Consider the following 25,000-nt stretch of genomic DNA (forward strand, 5'->3'; position numbering starts at 1 on the left):
AGTGCTCCACTGCACAAAAGGTAGCACCTCTTCCACAAATACCACACTTTAATTAAAACACCTTGGAAAAACAAGAGTAAAGTATATAATTTCAAACTGTACTGCTATGTTGCCTAGGTCTGAATCTACCTTAAAACATCAGACGTGGTTTTGGAGTCAAGAGGATGTGGAACCCGCTGAGAATTCCTGGCAGGGAGAAGTTCGTCCGTCTGTGCTACAGAAATGTGGTGATGCAGCGAAGCCTGGTGAAAGAACAAAGACAGTTACCTTCCTGGTCTAGTCAACCATGGGGCAGAAATAAGGTGACGTCTACCAGAAGGAGATGCTCTCTAAAGTCCTTTGTAGTCAGGGCTTCTAAGTCCATGAATTTAAGCTGCTCAGTAACCCCAATGTGATCCCAAATAACTCCATATCCTAGAGTAGAGGAGAAAAAAAAGCTAGCTTTGCAAATGGACTGCAAATAATTAAATAGCGTCCCTCTTCAGGTTTTCATCTGTAGAAGGCTCCACAGTTGGGATGTGGCTGACTGTGTCGTGGCGGTGGTCTTCTATCCTGATCCCCGTACTTCATAACCGGCGCTGTGCCCTTCTTACAGCATCACATCCAAAGGCACCTGATGTCTGCTGTCATCAGCAGTAATATGACAGATCCCTGGATCCAGCAGGCACCAGCACGGTCCATCTACTATAAAGTTCCCCATCAATTTTTAACGTAATAGTTTTAGTATAGTTTTACTTTATTAATTGTAAAATATAAGAAGAGGCAATATAAATGCTTGATTCTCCTTACTTTTTGATTTTCTGATTAATGAGCTGCTGCTCTGGCAGCTTCAAAAGGTGACGTATAAATGTTTTGCTTTTCAGCACAACTATGAACCCATAGATTGATATCAATCTACTGCCACCATTGTTCATTTTAATGACTAAATGATCCCATCCCTGGGCAATGGGAACCCCTCCAAGTTGGCTACTGGGTCCTTTGATAAGACTCTAATAATCTTTGGTAGCTTCCTTGCTTTTAGGCGTGACAAGATGTCTCAGGTACACCTTGAATATTTCTTACTTTAGCCCTGCAATCAGTCATTTCCTCAAAGAACTCTGGTTCTTTTGAATGATAAACAGTATTGAGAAACCATAATTGTGTCAATAAAGGTGTTTATTGCTGCTAGGCTATCATGGCTCCTAAGCCTTTTCAGTAAACAGAGCTAAAGAATGTGTACACTTTTTAGAGAGAGAGGAAAAGATAAATAAATCTAGGTTCAGACTAGTAATTCTAATTGAGAGATTGCATGGATTTTTATATAAATTCTTTGATTTCATAATACTATGTTAAAGTCATCAGGAAAATAAAATTACTTCAATTGTTTTTGGTTTTAACCTTCCAGATTTATGTGTGTGTGTATGTATGTGTACGTGTGTGTATCTTAGTGATTACTCTGTAGTGGTTCTTCTGAATCCAAAGGGAAATGTGCAGGGTTGTAATATTTGGCCTTCCCACCGTACCAGGGCCATCTCCCTACAGCTCTGCCAACAGTGTGTTGTCAAACCGTTGGCTTTTTGCCAATCCATGGATGTCATTCTAGGTTCTCTCACCCAAACTGGAAGTGAGAGATCTTTTGTTTTTAACTCTTAATTTGGATTAAAAATTTCCAGGAAATATACAGGAAGGCGCAAGCAGAAACATGGAATTTTTTAGCTGACTCCTGCCCTACTCGAAAAAGGAACGCTGACTGCCTGTGGCAGTGGAGGAAGAGGACAACTAGTCATCATTATCCCCCCCCCCACCCCCCGGCGTAACTTCCCTGACCACAGTGGCTTATACAGAACCACATGGCCACCCTAGATGTGTCCGTTGAGCCGCGTGAAGTCTCCTCCTTGGGTGAATGTCAGTCATTCATTTCTTTGTGACACGGTTTTGGGCTCCTCTCCTAAATTCTGCTCTCCACCTCTGCCTGTAATTAACATACCCTCAGACTCTTAAGTAGATGTGAGAGAGTCGGGGAGCAGAATAAGACTATGGTGCCCAAGGCAAATTCTAACCAAGACTGACTTTGAGCATACGTCACTCACCCCCCAACTTCAAATACGACACCAAACCAACCTTGAGGAAGAGGGGACACTGGTTCTGAGCCTGGGGACACGATGACCAAAACCACTGGGGGAGGTTCTCAGCCTTGGCGGTCGATACAAAATACCCAAGGGCCAGCGGCTGCTGTTTCAGCTCCTCAGGCGCCTCCCTGGAAAGAAGACGCTCTCCCTGGCTCTGAAAAAAACAAAGTCCCAAAAGCATGATCAGCATTTACTACCAAATACAGCTTTTTTAAAAACCAACAACTTTTTAAGTTTCAGGTGTACAACATAATGATTCTAACTGTGGGAAATAATCACCACAATAACTCTAGTTAACATCCACCACCATACAGAGTTACAATTTTTTTTTCTTCTGATGAGAACTTTTAAAAGATCTACTCTCAGCAACTTTCAAATATACAATATGGTATTATTAACTAAAGTCACCATACATTACATCCCCAGGACACTTATTTTATAACTGGAAGTTTGTACTTTTTGACCACCTTCACCCAACTTTTTATCAATTCTCCCTGCACACTGTAGTGACTAATCCCCTTCCTGGCAGCATCTCACACCAAAATGTCAACTGACCAAGAAAGGTCAACAGGGGAGGCAGTGTCTTTGCTGCACACACAGATATCTGATGAAAACTACGGCTCAGGCAGAAGGTACCAGTAAAACTAACACCACCAGCCAAGTAAATACAGGTTTATTTTCTCTGGTTCCTTTTCTGCAGAATGTAAAATCTGCTCCATGGCATTATTAGGTAATAAACTAAAAACGGAAAGAGTGGAATCTGACAGCTGAAGGTACCACCACACCCACGTGCTCCTTCACCAGCAACCAACCAAAAATACACGCGCACACCTGACTATCCACTGTCAATAACGTTCTAACACTTCACCGGTATCTGACCTGCCAGCAGCGTGAGATCTGCTCCTGAAGAAGCCTTGTTTCAATTTACAGCAGTCCCGGTAATAAGGGACTCCCGTGAGAGCCTTACTGGGCATTTCTGCAGTTGACATTTTCCTTGTCTTTGACTCTTTTAGCTAGCTTCAAGAGTTGAAAATGTACCTTTTATGCAAAAGCAATAATAAGTAATCCATTTGTTCTCAAAAGCCTTCTGTTTCAAGGAAGAAAAAAATCCTCAACTACTACACCAAGTTGTATCATTGCTGAGTTGGTTAAAAAATAAAAACTTACTGCAACCTTGAACAAATTTTTTCTCCTGTGGTAATTTCTTAACTGGATATCAAAGAATGTTTAATGGTTCGGAAAGAGGAAATGCCGAAAGCCTCTCAGGGGTCACCTGGCTGCAGGTGCTCAGGATTAGAAAAGGCCACCTGACCAGCTTCAGCATAGTGCTGTTTGAAGTGTGACATTCAACGGCTCGAGGTGCCAACAAAGGGAGAAAATAAAGCACGCCTCTGTTTCTCACAAAACTAACACTACACTTCAGTTACCAATTCTTTTTTATCGGAGGAGCTAAATTATAAAAACCAGTACTGGGAGGTAGCTGCTATTATTTCCATTTCACAGATAAGGTAACTAAGGCTGAGAAAGGTAAAGTAAGCTTGACCAAAGTCACAAAGCTAGGAAGATGTTCGGCTATAATTCAGAGTGATGTTTATCAAGCTCCAGGGCATGCATTCTTAGCTGCAATGCTATTTCCCTCTAGAATTCACATTAATCCTAAATTAAAACTATCCAATGTAAAATTTGTGTTCTTGGTCCCCATCACAACAATCTCCAATGAACCAATAAATTGTCATTAACTGGCAAATGACCGGAGGAAATAAAGACATTTACAATCCCTTCCTTGCAGAAGGGAGAATTAGGGGGCAGGCATAACATGAGGGCAGTCCACTGAGGTGGCCTTCCCTGGTTTCATCTTCTCTGAAAGTAAAGTTTTCAATCTTCTTTTCTCTAGACTGTCCTTCAGTGAACTCAGGGCTGGCAATAAAAGTCCCACCTAACAGAAACCTAAGTCCTCGAAGAACGTCTTTGTGCCTAATGAGTTTGTAAGCAGGTTGCTTATACTTGTCCAGTTTAAGATACTAGACAGAGCTATTTTTCTGTCTTAACCCCTCAATCTCTTAACATTTTAAGTAAAAAGTGTAATACAGTGACAAGGCATGAATCACCTAGCTTTTAAAGAAACTTAACGTGAGCTGATGGCAGAACCTTTAACACTTCAATCTTCTGCTAATTCACCTCTAATATCCTGGGATATTTAAAGATGAAACTAGCTGTAAGCTCTGTTTTTTCCTTAATACTCTGGTATTAACCTGGACACTTCTCCAAAATCAGCCTCCTGTGGGCTCTTCCCACTCCTGCAAGCTGGCTACAGAGAACATCTAACGTGCCTAAATAAAGGCACCATGACATAAACCAAGACCAGTTAAGCTCCTTTCCCGATAATTAACCATCAACAATGTGTTATTCAATTAACACAGTTACTCTGCATGTTAAATAAGCAGGGTTATTGAACTAGCCTCTGAAAAGCCACTGTTCTGGCAAAAAATTAAAAAATAACTGGGAAGCAGCAAGCAACCAAAATTAATTTTTGCTCAAAAACAGTAATTGCATAAAACCCTTGCAGCTGTAATGGGACTATTCTGATTAAGCACATTCATCAGGAATAATAATAACATTTCTTTAGAATTCCGGCTTTGTTCAAAATGGAACTACAGAGTCACGGTCCCACACTTACTTCTCTTGTACCAGGGACCAAGACCATCAGGAAGAAAGGTGCACATAGTAAAAGATGACGGCACTTCTAGAGGATTTTCCTGAAGGCTGAGGTGGTGTTAAACAACCTATTTCAAGTCGTCCTTACCCGACTATGCTGGAAGTGAGAGCCCACACCAATTCCAGAAGGAGAGCCTGGGGAGGGAACTGGGGAGGAGTTGGGAGAGGAATGGAGGTTCCCAGTCATTAATATGCCAATATCATTGTCCATATCATCTGGGAATGGAAGGTCAACAAACATGTCATCTAGAGGGAGAGAAAAAAAGGACAAAAATTAAAAAGCTAATCCATAGCCCCAATTTAAACCAATGCATGGTTTACTGGCCTATGACTATTACAGGCATGTGTTGTTAACAACTTAGTAAGACTTAACGCGTGCCCACTGGGTTCAAGGTGCTGCAAATTATTCTTGCATTTTGTACTCTCTCCAATGATCTCCTAATGTGAAGTATTAACAGAATGGAGAAATAAAGAACGTAAAACTCCACACTCTGTACAGCCTCCAAAGGCACATAAAAAGAAGGCAAAACATTAGCTAAAGAAGCAATTTAATTATTAAACAAAGTTAAAATTGACACCATCCAAGAAAACAGCAGACACCATCTATGCATCCAATTAGCATCTAAAATACTTAAGGCTGAATTAATGCATGCTAATAAGTGTGAACCTGCCCTCAAACTGGAGGCCTATTATACGAGCAGATCAAAGCATGATATTTTTGTTAAGAAATCCTCTCTCCTGTATCATAAAAGTAAGGTACACGCACAGCAGAAAATTTGGAAAGAAAAGTATAAAAGGGGAAACCCAATCACCATGAACATTTTTGCTGATTCTTTTTCTGTATTTATTATTACACTGTGATCATATTATGTGTGTTTTCTATATACACACACACAGGACGGTATCCTTTTACCCTTCCCGTTTAACAGGAGTAAATGTTGGTAGCTGCTAAAAATTCTTCAAAAAACAATGCAAACAGCTGCATAATACTGAGCGTTTTACAGTTTATAAATAATCATTGCTTAACAAACGCCTTAAGATATTCAAACCATAAAAATCTATTAAGAATAATCAAATAAGGGGACTTCCCTGGTGGCCCAGTGGTTAAAAATCCACCTGCCAATGCAGGGGACACAGGTTGGAGCCCTGGTCCGGGAAGATCCCACATGCCGCGGAGCAACTAAGCCCGGGCGCCACAACTACTGAGCCTGCACTCTAGAGCCCACAAGCCACAACTACTGAGCCCGCATGCCACAACTACTGAAGCCCACGTGCCTAGAGCCCGTGCTCCGCAACAAGAGAAGCCACCGCAAGGAGAAGCCCGCGCGCAGCAACAAAGACCCAACACAGCCAAAAATAAATTACTTAAAAAAAAATTTCAAGACTAATCAAATAAGGAGTTGTTTTAGAGCAAGTTAGATTCCCAGTCATCAGCTAAAGACAGGTGCTATCTTCACACTGCCTAGCAGTCTTCATACATTTCAAATCAGATCAAGAAATCTTTATTGAAAGAGTGACACCCATGTACAGGACACTATCAAGCAGATACTATTTTTTTGCCTTTAATGAAAAACAGGAGAAAGCTAATTACCCAAGAGAGGAAAGTGTTTGTTTGGTCTTGGCAACAGTGCAAATTAAATCTTCAAAACCAAAAAGATTCTCAAACCTTCAATTCCCTCTTCACATTTCATATGCTGTTCACTACGACACAGAAGAACCTGCAGCGGCCCAGCGACTCTTTACTCTAGCACTGTGTCTTGTTGAGGGAGCGGAGCCGCTCTATGCATACAGGGTCTTCCACTCACCATTGTTGGGGCTAAACCCATCTTCATTGGGATAGTTGGCTGGAGCCACTTGGATGGTTGACGATGTTGGGAACACCAAGATGTGTGTACAAGAAGCATCTTGAGGGGTGTTAAGCTGAGATGACTGCATGTTCAGTGCAGTACTTCGGCCAAAAACAGAGCCCATTGTGACAGCATCTTAAAAAGGGGGGAAAAAAATGTATCATGCCTTTTGTGCAGCAGTGAACAACTCCAGAAATGACCTGAGCTGGACTGATGTGAGTCTGACACACATTTACACATGGATACACATTTACAGTTGAGCCCACTTGTCTAAATAGTTTCAAGAAACTGACTCAGAGCAGATTAGCTATGATAACTCAAGCCACATTTCACACTGGCAAGGTTAAGAAAAAATTGGATTGAGTCGACCAAATATGTTTTAATTACTTAAATAAGAAGTATTTCTAAAAATAAAACTTTCTTTCCTCCTGTGACTGCTAATAATTTATAACGGACTGTTCTCCCAAACAATGCAATTCTGTAGAAATGGTACCATTCAACTAATAATTGTTACAACTAATATTTATTGAATGTGTACTACATGCCAGATTCTGTACTGAATTCTTTATTCATATCATATCATTCAATCATCAAAGCTACACCTCAGAGGCAGGAACTACTACCCCCATTTCATGAGGAGGACAGAACACAAAGAAATGATGTAACTTGCCCAACTGGTGCAGGTGACAATTAACCCAGGGTCTGACCAGCAGGCCAGTACAGACATCTGTCTCTCTCTAGACTGACCACAAGCAACCACATTCTCATACCACAACACTTCTGTTGATTTTTACAGGGAGGGGACAAGGGTCTCCTGTTTGATCAAAGAAATACCTGGGTGGTAAAAACAGGTTTAAAAAATATAAAACTGCTTAGCTATTAAATTATAAAATAGCTTAGTTGCTGTTTTTAAAAAAATTCTGTGGCCATGATGTTTCGGCTGCCCACATCTTGGCACTTACTGAGTTACTGTGGCTAGCACGCACTGTGCTCAATGCTCTACCCCGTTTACTTCACATTCATCTTCAACCACAGAGAGACTCTAAACATCCTCTTGAGGCTGCTTGAAGAGTCTATCAAATACCTTTCTTCAAAAGGGTATTAAAATACATACCATGTTGGTGCCCACTTAAGTCACTTTTGGAGGGTGAACTTCATACACTAACAACAGGTTGGGGTCAAATAATTCGCCATGACTGTAAGAGCTCTCAATCACACCCAGGACTTGGGCTCTCTCCCAAGTGATGGTCAACAAAGATAATAAAATCACAAACCACTCCCCTTGGAAGAGACCAAATGGTTTCCATTTTGAGCCCTAAGTACAATTTTTTCTCATAAAGATAATAAAGATACATTCTATACTTGTGTGTGGACTTAAGATTGAATGGACTGAACTGTTCTGATACCTAATTAACAAAACTGGTGAGATTTACCTGGCATCACTACAAAGGACCCCTGGGGCTCCATGGCAACCAGGCAGGCACTAAGGATAGAAGGAGAGTCTGCGGCAGAGATTCCACACATCCGGCACACGTCCTTGAGCCGTTTACTGATTGTCTGTAGTGAACATTCTCCAAGGAGGATACTCCAATCTGGAATCAAATATCACAATCACACAGTCTTCAGAAATTCATATTGATGTGAGGTTTGAGCATTTTACCAGTTTTGCCTGATAATTGAATTTCTAGGATTGGGCCCTGAAGGGAATATGGCTTTATACAGGTTCCCCTCCTTGCTACAAAGAAAATGTTACTTGACCTCGATTACACTTCATTAACAAAGAAACAAAGGCCAACGACTACAGAGACTGAAATCATGTCTGAAATGACCTGTGAGTCCGGCACAGACCCGGGCAGACTTAGGCACTTAAAATACTTTTCAATGGTGATGCCAGTATGTTCTGTCCTTTCTCCTTCTCCAGGTCCGGTTCTTTCACTACCCCTGTGAACACTTTTCTTCAGAAGACAGCACAGTTTGGGGTGAACCTCAGTTTTGTTTACTGCTAACGTAGATTGGTTGTTTCATGAAACGCAAGCAGCAGAAGAAACGAAGGGGACCCTTTCCTGGCATGCCCAAAGATCGGATAAGCAATGGGTGCAAGTAAAGTGCTCCAAATGATGCCACATTAATTGTTCAGATTAAAAAGGTGCCACAAATTTTCTTTCTATCATCTGTTTATTGCCTCCAAACAAAGGCACTATGTCTCCTCACAGAACTGTTGAGGGTAATGTTACTCCGGGATTTGAGAAGCACTTGGTCCTCCCTTTATTTTGACCCCCGACACACATGAAGCACGTCACATTACTGCAGCCATACACTGCTGTCATGTCACATCCCACTGATGTAACACCACTCCACCTCTCTACCTCCACATACTTTTTTCAAACAACCTGCTCTCCCCTTAAAAAGCACGTGGAAAAAAAAAAAACTTTCACATTTCATATTCCTAATGAACACTGAACTGAAGTGGCTGAAATAAAAGGGTCAAGGAACATGGAGGAGGGAGTATTTTTAAAAATCACAGAAATACCAAAGAGAAGTGAGTTCGGTACATAAAAACCAAGTAAGAAGGAGAAGACAGTATGATTATTTTTATCACAAACACTGGTGATAAAGAACAGAGATTCACAAAACTGACTGTGAAATCTGTGGACTCACATCTGATACTGCCCCACAGAAATGCAACGTGGTGCAGACCTCAGTTCCCCAAAGGAAGAAACTGTAGATTGGGAAGCTGATGTCCTGGACACTAGGCTTTTCTCCGTGTTTTTACTCCTTGAAAGTACATTTTCTCTCAGTCTTTTGATGGAGCCCTCAGTCACACTTACATTCTTCTCCCCCAAGAGATAAGAAAGAAGAGTATGTCCCTTCTAAAAAATCATAAAAGGGAAGGCGATGGCTTTAATAATTTTCCAAAATACCAAGTAACTAGACTACTAGGCTACATTTTTATCCCCTCTACTTCTTTTCTATTATATTCTAACTTTTCCCAAGGGTTAAGAGTAGCTCAAAGCCTTTAAGAAATAAGATTGACTAAAAGGCATACTAAAAGAGAAGATAGGAATTCTGACAGAAATGAAATGATGAATCCCCTGATGTATTAGACCTCCAGGCTACTCATACAGATTCATTATAAGCATAATATTCTTTTAAAAATGAAAAGGATAATATTTTCTATTGGTCTACAGTATAATTTAATACAAAAAAATTCTGTGTATAATAGATTCCTAAGAAAACACTTACTTAATACATATTATATAATATTTGTATAAACTGCTGTTAAACCCTAATAATTAACTCACTTAGGCACTTACTACAAGGCAAGTTGTATCTGTATCAGGGGTTTTATTTCAGGGTTTCCACAAATACCGGATATAAGTTTCATGTAAAGAAATAAGATGCACACTCTAACGCAAGGGTCAGCAAACTATGGTCCGCAGCTCACATCCTGCCCACCACCTGTTTGTAAACAAGGTTTTATTGGAACACAGCCACACCAATTCACTGGGGTATTGTCTATGGCTGCTTTGGCATTACAGTAGCAGAGTTGAGTAGTTCAACAGTGACCAGCTAGCCTGCAAAGTCAAAAATATTTACTACCTTGCTCTTTATAAAGAAAGTTTACCAACTCTGTTCTAATATATATTTGGCATGTGCAAAACCACCAAGCTAATTTGTGACATATGTTTGCTTTTGTGCAGACGTTAGAAAAAAACCTCTCCTGGGACTTCCCTGGTGGCGCAGTGGTTAAGACTCCGCGCTCCCAGTGCAGGGGGCCCAGGTTCGATCCCTGGTCAGGGAACTAGATCCCACATGCATGCTGCAACTAAGAGTTTGCATGCCATGACTAAGGAGCCCGCGAGCTGCAACTAAGGAGCCCATCTGCTGCAACTAAGACCTGGCAAAACCAAATAAATAAATATTAAAAACAAAAACAAAAACTTCTCCCATCTATATGCATATACTGAACTTTTTATAAATGTGTCATTAATCGATAGGATTTTAAAAAAATAATCTAGGCCTGTTCATATTGCTCATATAAAACTGTACAAGTAGCTACACTAGGATAATAAATGAGCTGGGCTCAACGCCAGGCAAGGCAGCTGCCAGTGGTCAGTTGTGTTATGTTGCAGTTACTTTTAGTGCTTTCTTATATTTATGATAAGAAATACAAGCAGTTGGTAGATATATTGGGGGATTCAACTTAAAAAAAAATCTGCTCTCTTAAATTTCCAGACTGAAGACTATCAGACAGTGGCAATGTGAATAAAGACTCTTCCAATTTGCAACTACTTGTCCTTGTCAATCAGGATTATCTTGCGATCATGCCACCAAAACAAAAATAAATACAAAGCTCATCACCGTCAACCACCAAAAACAAACCAGCAAATGAAAGTAAAGGCTGTATATGACTTCTACTCTCATCCATAATCTCTGTTATAAAATTTTCCAGTTAAAACTGACTTGTTCTTCTCACAATATATAAATGTTAGAAATTCTAATTTACCAAGTATCATTTTTATATTAAAAAAATTCTTTTTCTGTTTTATATACTGGGGTTCAATGTTATATTTAAGATTTTCTTTGTGTAAATGATTTTGCTAATGAAAAGTCTAAAAGCCACTGGTTTATCCTGTACATTTAAAAGAATCAGAAAATATAATCTGCTTTATTCTTACTACCAACTTTATAATTTTCTCCCTCAGCTTAGTTAATGACATTAGCTCAGCCCTTTTCCTTTCCTTTGTTTCAGGAATTTCTCACCTTTAAGTTCCCCATGGCCAAGACGCCCAAGTCGCCCAATTACAACTCTCCAGGGCAGAGATGTCATTTGGACAATACCTATGCACCATTCCCATAACTTCTGTAGTCCAATTTTACGTGCAGATACTTTACTCCTCCGTGATCTAAAACAGACATGGAAAAGGGTCCCCAAATGAATCAAAGCTATCATTTTAGTAAGACAAAACCAAGAAAATTCCAAAGAACCCACCCACATGTTACCCACTGCATTTAGATAGGAAAGTTAGAAAGATCCATTACCTGAGAAAAGGCACAGCATCAATTTACACACACCATAAACACCAAGGCTCCTCACCTGTTTGGTAAAGCAATATTTACAATACATGTTTCTAATAATTCTCCATGGAGGTCAGTGCAGGAAGCCAAAAGCCAGCGCTGGTCGTGAGACAGACAATAGCCCACAAAGAGCACATTGTATTTCTGGCTCGCTTCACCGAATGTCTCTCCCAGCTCTGTTTGCTTGTCTTTGATTGGGGCCAGTATAAAAGGAGGGGAGTAAAGCTGGATTGGGCTGGGCCGCTGAAATCAAAATCAGAATCAGTATCAACACAAAGCCACTCCATGTTTACAACAAAACCCATACAGCACTGAGGGAAACCAACAGGGAGAAATGACAATAGATTGCCTCCCAACTAGTCCTATATATACAAATAATAATGATACAAAAAAAATTGTTTAAGTTATATAAGGTAGGGAACCCAACCAAGCCAATTATTTCCTTATTAAAAGAAATTATTATTGGCCCAACTTCATTAGTCATTAGGAAAGTGGATTAAAACCACTACACACCCACCAGAATGTCTGAAATATAAAGGACAGAAAACATCAAGTATTGGTGAGAATACAGGGCAATTAGAACTTTCACACATTGCTGGAGTATGATGTGCTTTGGAAAAGCAGTTGACAACACCTGTAAAAGCTGAACAAACACATACCCTCTGACCCCCCAAAATGCACATATATGTTTACAAAGGACAGGTATAAGCATGGTTACAATACTATCAATAGCTCCAAAGAGAAAATAACCTAAATAACCATCAACAGTAAAATGGATGATAAATTGTGATAAAGTTACACAAGCAGAATATTAAACAGCAAAGAGAATGAAAAAAACTACTGCTACAAGCAACAAAATGGATGATTCTCAACACTGAGTAAAAGAAGCCAGACGCAAAACACTGTAAATTATGATTCCATTTATATAAAGCCAAAAACAGGCCAAATTATGCTGTTGTAAGTCAGAATAGTGATTACCATTGGAGTGACTGGAAGGGACATTAGAGAGGTTTCTGGATGCTTGTTATGTTTTGTTTCTAGTGCTAGTTACGTAATATTTTTACTTAGTGGAAATTCATCAAGCAGTATGCTTAAGACTGGGTACTTTTCAGTATGTATATTATACTTTATGATGTGTGTGTGTAAGTAATTTAAGAGATCAAAGTGTTAGCTGTTACCTAAGACAAATATTTTAGATAAACTGTGATGAAATTTAATTGTCATCTCTGTTTCCAGCTTTACATACATTTCAATATCTAGTAAACTACGGCAGGGGTCAGCAGACTTCTGTAAAGGATCAGACAGTAAATACTTTAGGCTTTACGAGTCTCTGTCACATAATCTTCTCTTTGTAAAAATGTAATAATCATTCTTACCTAGCTGGTCATACAAATGCAGGCTGCAGGCTGGATTTAGCCCACAGAGTTGCCAACCCCTGAACTATATAGCATAAGAAACAGTAATAATGGAATTACAGAATTTTAAACTTAAAAGAGACCTTGGAGATAAGTTAATCCAATTCCTTCATTTTAGGGATACATATTCAACAACTTGCTCAAGTTTCAAACCTTATCACTGATCCATTCACTCTCCACAGACCCGGAAATTCCACTCCTAGGTACTTACCAAGAACACTGAAAACATATAGCCACACAAAAACTCATACACAAATGTTTAGAGCAGGGTTAGTCACAATAGCCAAAAAGTGGAAAAATCCATATGCCCATCCACTAATAAATGGAAAAACAAAATGTGGTCTATCCATATAATGGAATAGTACTTAGCCATAAAAAGAAATGAAGTACTGATACATGCTATGACATGGATGAACCTCGAAAACATTATGTTAAGTGAAAGAAGGCAGACATAAAACATTCTATATTGGAAGATTCCATTTACAAAAAACGTCCAGAACAGGCAACCCCACAGAGACACCAAGTAGAACAGTGGCTGCCAGGAGCTTGCACGAGACTGTGCCACTGCAGAAAATGAGAATTCCTGGAAGCAGGGGACTGGTGTCTTGTTCACCACTGCACAGTTGACACCTAATACAGTGTCTGGCACATGGTAGGCACTCAGCTATAGTTGCTGAATGAAAGTACAAAATTCTAGCTGCAGACTGAGGGAGAGGCAGCATTTAGCAATTAGCCATTGCACCTTAATGCAAGTAAAAATTTATAAACCTCAGTAAATGTTCACAGCATTTGGTTCTTACATTTTTCATTAAGTCAAATGATTGATTTCTCTCTTCCTATTCCAAAGCAAAAGGAAAGAAAGAATATTTTTTGTGATTTATTTTAATCTAAGCCTCACTATATATCTCATGAACTCCCATGGTGTTCTGTCAGTACGTTATATAATCTTTAAAACATTACATAATGCCTCAGATCTTAATATAGGTAGTCAGCCTTTACTCTCTTCTCTGAAAATGCAGACTACTATTAGTTGTCATTTGAAATTGTGATAACTTCTTACCAAAGCATAAGGAATGACTGCACCTGAATTGCAGAATAACCACAAGAGGTAAAAAACTAAAAGGTTCAAAGTTTATAAAGAAAGGCACAAACTCAATTTCTGGACACAAATTTGAAACAAGTAGAAACATATTTATTTTTATTCTAGAAAAAGCTAGTAGTAGAGAAAACATATGACATGCTCACAAAAGTAAAAAATACAAACTCAAAAGAATAAACTAACCTAAAACTGCCAAAGATAGAAATTTTCTATAACCCCAGAGTGAATGTAAGTTGTCAGCTATGCAGTTTCCTCTCTTGGGACCAAGCTGACCTGAACCAAGTTACAACAAATGCAGTATTAAGTAGTGCGTCATTTTTTTAGTTTTCCAGAAAAACTTACATTACCAACTAAAATTAGCAATTTTTGGTGTTTTTAAGTTCTCTAATGGTGAAGAGGTGTTTGCTGGCCTTTATTAATGGGTAATTTTTCATGCAAAAGTTGTGGGAACTGATTTTTGAAGGCTTTGAGAGTTCTAAACACTGCCCTGTATATCTACCTTCAGGATAAGGTGATTAGTAAAACAAAAGAAGTGTACAACTTCTGTTTAAAACATGTTTTGCTTTGGTGTTTTAGAATTCCCCCTGAGGTACTTATCTGTGGGAAATAGGCTTACAAAGATGGAGAGAAAAAGTGTTCATTTACACACAGAAGCACCGAGACAAGGGGAGGAGGAAGCATCAGAAAATGAGGGGCCCGTGCAGAGTAAACACATACACAGCGGCTGTTCCAGGAGAAAAAAATGAGCTGGGGAAGGTAGAGAGTGATTTAAGACACAGATTAGCTTCAAACAATAATGAACAAAATAAATATAGGAAAATTGAACTTTCATAAGTAAAAGGGATAAGTGTATTGTTGCCTTAGGTCTTACATCAAAAAATGGCAAGAGTTTGCTTGCCTCTTTTCTCAAAAAATTATACAAGTTCAGAGAAGTATCTCCTCTATTTCAACTTAAGGATTAAAGAAACCTACCACTCTTATAATAAAGGTAGAAGACCAACCAAGCAAGCAACTCTCCTGGCTTGCATCTTCAGCATAAAAGTAGTGTTTTTGCAAATTTCTGCCCTGCTGCTACCTACCTCTGGGTTCTTGAGCGTCATCTCAATGCTGGCGGCAGGCCCAAATCCTGTGAGGGATTTAATGTGGATCTGTGTAGGCAGAGGTCGCCTGCACTGGCAGTACACTGAAAATGCCATGGACTTCAAGTATTGAATGTAGAAAACTTGTTCATCCTTCATTGTCTGCAGCATGTACTGGCAAGGCACAATCTACAGACACAAATACAAATAAAACTAGAAATAGAGATCTAATATGCTAACAAGGCAGTTCAAAAATGAAATGGTATGAATTCTTTACTTGAATGGGGGAGGCAACTTTAGTTTTAAAATACAGAAATGCCAAACATAGTATAATTCAATCTTAATTCCTTTCAGTAACATAAAGTCCTATATTCCAAATATACCAGCAATTTAAGAAGAGGTGTCACTCTGCTGGTCAAGTTACACTGTCACTTAGAAATTACCCTGTTCCCATTTTAGAGATAAATTCTCAATTTATTGTTGCCATGCCCCAAAATTTAAAAACTTGCTTTTAAATATACTTCTCACTTTTGTAAGGTATACGCATAGTATGCACGGCATCTTTGGAATTACTGTCTAGTCATCTGAGACACCAACTTCAAATCAATGAAAAACTATCAACAAACTATACTGGTAGCTTTAATTTCAATCTTTTAATTCTATAATATGGCTTGAGTTAAAGTGACAGAAAAACAAGAATCCAAACACCCAAGACATCATTTTTCACCTATTAAATTATAAATTTTTAAAAATTATTACACTATAAAGCTGGCAAGGGTGCAGTGAAAATGGGCATGCTCCTTCACTCCTGAAAGAAATGTAAATAACTATAACCTTTTGGGAGAGGAATTTGGCATTATATATCAGTATCTTTATCTAAGAATCCACTTTAAGAAATGACTTGAAATGTGAAAGAGATTATACCTAAAGATGTTTATTATGGCTTTATTTATTTATTCATTCATTCATTCATTTACTTATTTATTTACTGGTCACGCTGTGCAGCTTGTGGGACCTTAGTTTTCCGACCAGGGATTGAACCCAAGCCCCGGAATTGGAAGCACGGAGTCCCAACCACTGGACCGCCTTATAGTTGTATTTATAACAGTGAAAAGGTTAAAAAAAAAAAAAAAAAAAGTATATCTAACTGTAGAGAAACAGTTACACATGGAAAATATGCAGTCTATAAAAAATATGTTGCTTGGTGAGAATTTTAAATAAGGTGGAAAAGTATTCATGAATAACTTTAAGTACAAAAAGACTAAAAATTACGTGAAAAGTATGATCTCAATTGTGTAAACAAACACAGAAAAAAGGCTAGAAAAACACCAAAATGCTAATAATGGCTGAATCTAAAAGGTAGAATTAAGAATACTTTTTTCTATTTTCATATACATACAATTATTAAAAAAATCATGAACCTGTTTACTTTCATAAAAACAACAACAAAGTAAAAAATAAACTTGCAAATAGTTACCTGGAGAATGAAAGAATTTCTCATATGCTCAGGTAAATTATCCAGCATTTCTGTGTAGCAGCGCATCAAACTCAACAGCCAAAAATTTCCAGAAGTGGAGTCTTCCTCTGCCGTATAAGTGAAGGGGTCCACCATGTAAATGACAACAGCTGGAGGGTAGGCTTGGCTGTCTGCAGAGTCAGGCTCCGTGGGAATTCCTATCCTCTCCCTTTCTGTAACACTGCAGAGAGAGTCACTTATGAGATGCACAACATAAATATAAATTATACAAAATAAATCAATTCCAGAGCACACTGACTCCCTGGACAATGATTACAGATTAAATGCAACATTAATATGTACCAAAATGAAGGCAAACCAAGTCAGTTAGCATCCAGATGGATGGAAAACAACAATATGCTCCTCTAAAATGGGAGATCTTTTTCAACTCCCCCCCACCACATCGTGGCTTCATTCTACAAAGATGTTTTATAATGCTGTTACATTAATAGTAAGAGCTTACTATTACTATTATCCATATATTATGTTCATATAATAAGAGTATTAACAGTAATATTAATTACATTAAGTATATTAATTAGTAAGTATATATTACCATTATACTAGTAATATAATAAGTTTAGAAGAAGTTCTCAAGTTTCTTAACACTGAACTATAGACTGACAGTTGTTACTCTCTTGAGGGAAGAAGAGAAATACACACTTTACAAGGTTTAGAGACTCATGAAGTTGAGGGGGCTGGGGGTGCAGAGGAAGAGCAGACAAGGGGTCCGAGCTGAAGCCACTCGTCTTGGTCAGAGTACCGTACCTTTCCTGTCCATCCTGTGAGGGCTGAGAGGAGCTCTGCCCAGGCTCAGTGTCTCCACCACAGCCTATGCTCCCTTGCGTTCTCTCTGCAGAGCTGGCCCCAGCGCTGGGGTTCTGCCCTCCGACACTACCACTGAATCCTGAAGAAGAGGTAGTGCTTATCTGGTTAATAATGGGAGCAGAGGCAGATGTCGAGGCCGGTGGCACAGAGGAACCAGATGCGGAGCTACTTGCTGCCGGGTTCACAGAACTGCCATTGGAGGTGGGATTAAATGCACTGCCAGCTGAGGGAGCTGCCGATCCTGGATTTGAAGCTAAAGGCCCCGCATTCCCAGGTGTAGCTTGTCCCTGTGCTGCTGCTGGTGGGGTCTGGTACTTAGGTGGTATCAACAGGCTGCTGTCGAGCTGCAGAGTGGCTAGATAAGGTGCTGAAAGTGTACACGCAGAGAGGTGACTTTAGGAATGTTCTGCAGTGTCTGGCTGAAGCAGATATTTAGAATAGTCACTTTTAAAAAAATTATGCTTCCAGGTTGCATTACTCTATGACACCCAAAATGCTATCTCTACCACTGAACATAAGCTTGTATGTTCTGTAAACATGGAAATAAACATGGAGCTACTTACTATAAATTCTGGGGAAGAGCCTAATTTGGGGGGGGGGGCGGGGGAGAGGAGAAAATCAATCATTTGTAACATTTTCCTTTCAGACTGATTCCACACGCCTTCACTGAAAACTGACAGGCCGTATATTCTACACCCATCATGGTATATTATGCTCCTATGTGCATAAGGCTTTGTAAGCATCTAAGATTCTCTTGGGAATCTGGGTTAAAATTAAGCAGTTAATACCAAAGCATGCTGCTACATTTTTGAAATGTGGAGTAAATTAGATATGACTTCCTTAGGCTACTTTAAATAGCTTTTAAAGAATATACATGCACATAAAAATTAGCATTTAACTACTTAGAATGCAAAAATTAGACCTAAATCAACACAGTAATGGAACAGTAACATTTCCTGAGACAAAAGAAGTATAATGTTGCGTGTCTAATAGGGAGCAGGGGGAGCAATCTGCTATTTCTCAAATTCTACTTTGCCAAATACATCCCCATGTACCTAGGTGATGGCGGCAAACTTGCGCATAAAGTTTGAGTCTGGAATGATTGTCACTCTCCTCGCTGCCCCACGGCTGGTTAAACCACTCGCTCACAAGCTCTTCCGCCAGCTTCTGCGCCACGGTCTTCCCCACGCGCATGATCCCGTCGCGCAGCACTTTGCAGATAGGCTTGTGCTGCCCAAGCCTACACATCTGACGGCACAAACCAGATCGCCGTTTACAACAGGAACCACTCCTTCGTTCAGTACACATCGTTACCACGGAGATTCTTGACCATACACATGGAAGCATTTTCCTTTGTCTTTTAGCGTTACCACACGCAACCAAACCAACATTATATGCTGGTCCCTTCTGGTAATTATAATGTACCTGAAACGGTCCTCTGTCTCTCCAAAACCTGGACTAGGCTCTCTAAGGAAAAAAGTTTCTTTTAAAGAAAAATGAATGTTTCTTCACCCCAACCGCTTCCTCCAGCACAAGGGAAGATTGCTGAGCACTACCTGATTGCTAATGGTCAAATAAAGAATTAACCAGATTCCTGCCTACTTAGGCTGACTGAGACATATGTCCACTAAAACCTCTTAAGTAATCCCGACTTATGATGTTCTCCCATAAGATAACATTAAAATTTTATGGGCCATCTGTTACATTGTTACAGACATTTGGAGATCACCAATAGCAGAGGCCACGGAAACAGTGGATATGCTGATCACTTTTTAAAAGTAAATAGTTGTTTTAGCACAGTGAGATTCTGTTACTGACGTGCAGGACATTAAATGGGTGCTTATGGCAGAGAATTAATATACCTGCAAAAAGTAAGCTACCTAGCTACCTGTTCACCAGCAGAAGAGCCCATATTATTAGCCCTTACTAGAGTTGATGAACAGGAGGCTTACCAAGCCCCTAAAAATTCTCTAGTGTACACTCTTCTGAAGCAGGTACGTATTACTGCCAAAAGAGCAATCCTAAAATGATCTGGCAGTCCTTTTATGTTTTGTAACTTATGTTGAAAGCTTCATTCAAAAGAATGGCTGGGCTTTAAGATTGCTTAGACAAGTTTTCTGTGTTAGGGTAATTATGATTTAATATTATTAGGCATCATGAACCAGGCACTGTTTAGAAATTACTGTATCCAAGGATTTCCTTCAGTGGCTTAATTGATGCCATTACCTCATACTTTAGCATCTTCTCACTTCTTTGTAGCAACACGTAAGTTTACTATTTCGTGTGTACTCATACATGTATAGATAGTGAATGTTCCGTTATGGAGTATTTTTGAAATTCAACTTGGCATCTTATTTAGCAAACACTTTTGTAATGCTTATAATATGCCTGTCGCAGCTCTAAATACTTTATAAATATTAGTTTCATTTATTCTTGTCAAATATAAAGATATTAGAAGTATAAGGTACGAAAACCTTAGTGTATATGTACTTTAAGCAGAAGAAATGTGGCACTAACTCTTCAAAGACAGACATGATTCTAATTTTTCAAAAGTAACAGGAATTTATGTACTAAATATATAAAATTATCTAAGTGGCTTTTACATTACTATGGTTATCACATTATTAATCTGTACCAAAATTTTAGTATTAAGATGAATGGAGTGTTAAATAAAACATAACAGGGACATGAGTCGTTAAACTTATTATGATTCAGAAATTTTCAAGCTAAACATTTTTATACTGTTTTCAGGAACTCCCCTCCCCCACCCCCCCAAGAGTAGATGTGCCTTCTTTTCGTAAAGCTCATCTTCTGAACAACCACTCTCCCCTGGTGAGTAATACTTTTAAACTTGAGCACATAAATGGGGAAAAAACAGCTGACGGGACTTTAAGATGGGTGGTAAGGCTGGTAGAGGAAAATCTTTAAATCTAATCAAATATAAAAGCTAAGATAGGAAAGCAATGTACTCCTTGAAAAACTTGCCAATGTAATCCTTTTCTTCATCCTCCAACTATGTGAAAATTTTCTTTGAGTCCTACTTTGAAAATATTTGTTCTTTAAAATTTAGTCATAACTAGAAACAACCTGAGGACTCGTATCATACAAACAATTTTCATCTTTCATGTCTTTCTCACCTCATATACAGCGCTCAAGTCCCTGAAAAAAGTTTTGGCTCCTTCGAGCAAGGCCTCATTTTCTGGACACACCACAATATAGGCAACATCACGGTGGCCCCCGTATGGGTCCAACAACAGCCTCTCCCAAAATGGCAAGGAGAATGGCGAGATGGTGAGGAAGTCCTTGTCATAGCCTACCAGCAGAGTGGGGATGGGCAACGGCTCAGGAGATTCTTCAGAACCTAAAACAAGACTGCAGTTTAGGAGAGTGCTTGAGGGTCTGTTTCCCACAACCTCGACAATTGAGAATTCTCTGGTGCATTAGTCTTAATTCTGGCATCAGAAATTTTATTGTAGGTTGACATGATACTCTTAAAAGTACTCTTCAAATCCTCTAATTAAATGGCCCCTGATGAAGAACCTTAATTAAATGAGTCAGAACATGGTTATAAAGTTTCAGTAAGATCAGAGAGCAGACTAGAGCAGGTTAAAGTTAGTTTTCCAAACAGCACTATGTCATTTCCTTTAAGAAAAGCACTATAATCCTGACTGTGAAGAAGCTGACAGAACTAGTCCAGAAGTTCACCCAGATGAAAATGCAGTGAGGATCAGGAAGATGAGGAGACCCTAACAAACAGTCTATTTAGGGATTATTTGCCCCACTGACCTTGATTATGCCAAAGACATTTAGAAAAATTATTTCCAAAACTGACTACTGGAAAACAGGGAGATTATAAAACTTAACAGGAGGAAAAAGATTCTATTTTGTCAGTGAAGGAAGGACTTGACAGTAACTAAAGCTGCTTTTCACAGAACAAAAATCTGAAGGAATTTAAACAGGGGAAAGATTCTACCGTAGGTTCCCCGTCCTGCCATTTTGTGGAACTGCTGCCAGGTGAGTGGTCCCTGCACGTGCTGGATGTTCTCCCAGGTCCTGCCCGTGCGCTTCTTCTGGATGGCGTCTTGGAGAAAGGGCTGCAGGGACAACAGCATACGGACCACATCTTGGGAGGAGAGCATGCTGATGTCCAGCACTGGAAGAGAAATGAAATGAAAAGGAACGGGAATCATAAAGGGGGACTGGCCCACTCCTCTTCTTGCCATCATTGTGGACCTCAGTTATACTCCACGACAGAGACACCACTGGCAGCAGGGTCTACTTATAGTAGATTCTAAAATACCCGACTTAGGAGTCAAGAGGAAAGACAATCTTCTAAAGTAGAAGATAGTTTATTATTTATTATTGGAAATAATAAAAGGGGAAATAGTTTACTCTATATAAAAGAGGTTAACTATAGGATTGCCTAAAAGTGGAAAGGTAGATAGGCCTGACTTTTAAAAATCATATAGACTTGTTTCCAAGGTTGTTCTTAAGAAAAGAGAGCAGCAAAAATTTCTTAATTATTGTCTCTTACTTTTAGTTTCTTGATTACTTTTATTTACAAATATCCATGTTTTGATTATATGATGAGTGGGAAAAAGGAACTTGAAGCTTTTAAAAACTTTAAAAACTGCTCTTAATGAAAATATTTTCACAAAATACAAAATGCATAAAGAGAAAGATGACCTTCTACACAGGCAGAGGCACATGAAAACAGGGCAGAGGCAATGACAGGCCTGAAATTCATCTGTACAGAGAGGAAGGTAGGAGATTCATGGTTTCAGAACATATGTTCTTCCTGCTAGCAAGAGGGTTTCTTAACCTAGGATTTGAAAAACCTCTGAAGCGCTACCCCAAACTGCACATGCATGCATGAGCACAGGTGTATTTTACCCCAAGGGAGGAGGTCCATAATGCTCGTCAAATTCTCAAAAAGATCTGAAGAAAGACTACTTCAGCTAGAGACGGTCAGCTATGAATCTGCACCGCTGGGCTCCTAAAGACCTTTCCTTCCTCTTGCTTTTCTAGCTGATGAGGAAAGTGGCATGGATGGAAATCTGTGATTTATTTACCAACTAAATCTGAAACACAGGGTGCTTAAGGTTAAGGGGTCTTAAGACATTTTTAGATGTGTCCTCACATCAAACACAGGCTGCAAATTGATGGCACAGAGTTTTTGTTTTTTTACTCTGGAACGAATTTCTCAGGAAATTTCATATGCAAATCTGGATTTCCAGCTTCTCTTGAAAAACCGGAAAACTGCCTGACAGCCCTGGGGCTGAGACCATCATGTTCCGGGATGACCACCACCTGCTGGAGCCAAGGAGTAGCTGTCCCCTTCAGACCGTTCTCGACGCTCCCCCCGCGCCTCCCCCCACCCCAGCTGGCCTGAGACTGAAGCAGCATTTATCACCTTGATCTTCAAGCCTGTGCTTCTTTTCTTCTTCTAGGAGAGAAAAAAGTAAAGTACCTCTTGTACCCATGGCTCTCTCAGAAGTAGGAAAATGACAGACCAAGAGAACCACAGGTTAGAGAAAAATAAAAGTAGAAGTAATTCTTTGTGAACTCTATTCCTGTGCATACAAAATAGAAAGTATGTTGCAAAAGGACACAATTTAGGTCATTGCCTTCTGCAAACCTGGCTCTCCACCTCATTCATTTACATCATCTGTCTGGTACCTTTAAGCATCTGAATTTGGAACCCACATCTCGCCTACAATAAAATGTGCTATTCTTCCTATCCAAAGGTGCCACTGCTGATCCACCCACACAGACTGCTTTTCTACCTGAAGGCCACCGTCTAGTAAAAGAAACCACCTAAGCTAATCACCCAGAATTCTTTAGGGGAAAGACTTTAATTCATAAATTCACGCAGCAGACATTAATTAAAGGCCTACTAAGTATAAGGCACTCCACTTAAACCTAAGCAGTTATAAAAATGAGTAGGGCTTCCCTGGTGGCGCAGTGGTTAAGAATCTGCCTGCCAATGCAGGGGACACGGGTTCGAGCCCTGGTCTGGGAAGATCCCACATGCCGCGGAGCAACTAGGCCCGTGAGCCACAACTACTGAGCCTGCGCATCTGGAGCCTGTGTTCCACAACAAGAGAGGCCGCGATAGTGAGAGGCCCGCGCACCGCGATGAAGAGTGGCCCCCACTTGCCACAACTAGAGAAAGCCCTCGCACAGAAACGAAGACCCAACTCAGCCATAAATAAATAAAAAAAAAAAAAAAAAAAAAGAGTAGAGCCCTTGAAATACTTCCTCAGGAGTCTCCACCTCCAAGAAGTCTCCTTGCTTACAGAACCTTCTCCCCTGCAAGACGGATGACTATTCTGAAGCAGGGTCCATGCTTCTTTCACACACAGACTCCTCCAGCCTGGCCTCTGCTCGCACCTGTCTACAGAAACAGCTCTCACCATGGTCAAAAGACTGGTTTAATCTTTATCTTAAAAGCTTGGCTGAATCTGAATGCCTGTTGACCACACTCTCATTCGTGAAACTTGGTTACATGGCAGAACTCAGTAAAGCTCTGCCCCAGGCCCTCCTCTCTTTCCATATAGTCCTCCTCCCCAGTGAGCTCTCCTCCTCCTCTGCGCCCCTGACTTGGGTTATCATCTATGTGCCATATACTTCCTTTCCCCTAAGCTCCAGGTCATGAAGTCTCAAGTGTCTACTTGACACCTCTACCTGGATATCTCAAGAGAAATCTTTAAAACTTCCAAAACCTTTCTCCCCAGACCTAATATTCCTCCAGTACACTCATCTTTTTTTTTTTAAATAATTTTATTTATTTATTTATTTATTTATTTATTTATTTATTTATTTCTGGCCGTGTTGGGTCTTTGTTGCTGTGCATGGGCTTTTCTCTTGTTGCGGAGCACAGGCTCTAGGCACGCAGGCTTCAGTAGTTGTGGCCCGCAGGCTCAGCAGTTGTGGCGCATGGGCCTAGTTGCTCCGCGGCATGTGGTCTGCGGCATGTGGGATCTTCCCGGACCAGGGATCGAACCCGTGTCCCCTGCATTGGCAGGCGGATTCTTAACCAATGCGCCACCAGGGAAGCTCCCAGTACACTTGTCTTTGAACGACACCACTGTCTGTCCAGGTATACATGTCACAAACCTGGGTGTCTTCCTTAATATCTCACTCTCCCTGATACCCCAAATCCAACCCATTTCCAAGTCCTGCAATAATACTTCCCAAACATCTCTTGAACGTTTCCACTTCTTTTCCATCTCCTTTGCTAGGACACTAAGCCAAGCTACTGTTTCTTATTTCATCTACTACAGGAACTTCTCAGTCTCCTCAAAACCATTC

The 25,000-nt window shown here is 39.9% G+C and overlaps 1 protein-coding gene across 4 annotated transcripts in view; it reads right to left on the minus strand.

The window, feature by feature from the left end:
- Positions 1-25,000, minus strand: part of MED13L (mediator complex subunit 13L) — a 313,009-nt gene that overhangs the window by 16,954 nt on the left and 271,055 nt on the right. For 2 of the 4 annotated variants that reach the window (XM_082416716.1, XM_082416715.1), the window contains exons 18-30: positions 21,660-21,839; positions 20,824-21,047; positions 18,742-18,934; positions 17,627-18,053; positions 16,820-17,039; positions 15,343-15,531; positions 11,769-11,992; positions 11,435-11,577; positions 8,104-8,262; positions 6,629-6,805; positions 4,912-5,069; positions 2,101-2,262; positions 130-242 (exon numbers count right to left, since the gene is read on the minus strand). In XM_082416716.1, coding sequence (XP_082272842.1) covers positions 130-242; positions 2,101-2,262; positions 4,912-5,069; positions 6,629-6,805; positions 8,104-8,262; positions 11,435-11,577; positions 11,769-11,992; positions 15,343-15,531; positions 16,820-17,039; positions 17,627-18,053; positions 18,742-18,934; positions 20,824-21,047; positions 21,660-21,839 — 2,569 coding nt within the window. The remainder of the gene's footprint in view (positions 1-129; positions 243-2,100; positions 2,263-4,911; positions 5,070-6,628; positions 6,806-8,103; positions 8,263-11,434; positions 11,578-11,768; positions 11,993-15,342; positions 15,532-16,819; positions 17,040-17,626; positions 18,054-18,741; positions 18,935-20,823; positions 21,048-21,659; positions 21,840-25,000) is intronic. The other 2 variants (XM_082416714.1, XM_082416713.1) reach the window with 1 other exon arrangement.

This window comes from Balaenoptera physalus (assembly GCF_965194825.1).
Source record: "Balaenoptera physalus genome assembly, chromosome: 12".
NCBI lineage: Eukaryota > Metazoa > Chordata > Mammalia > Artiodactyla > Balaenopteridae > Balaenoptera > Balaenoptera physalus.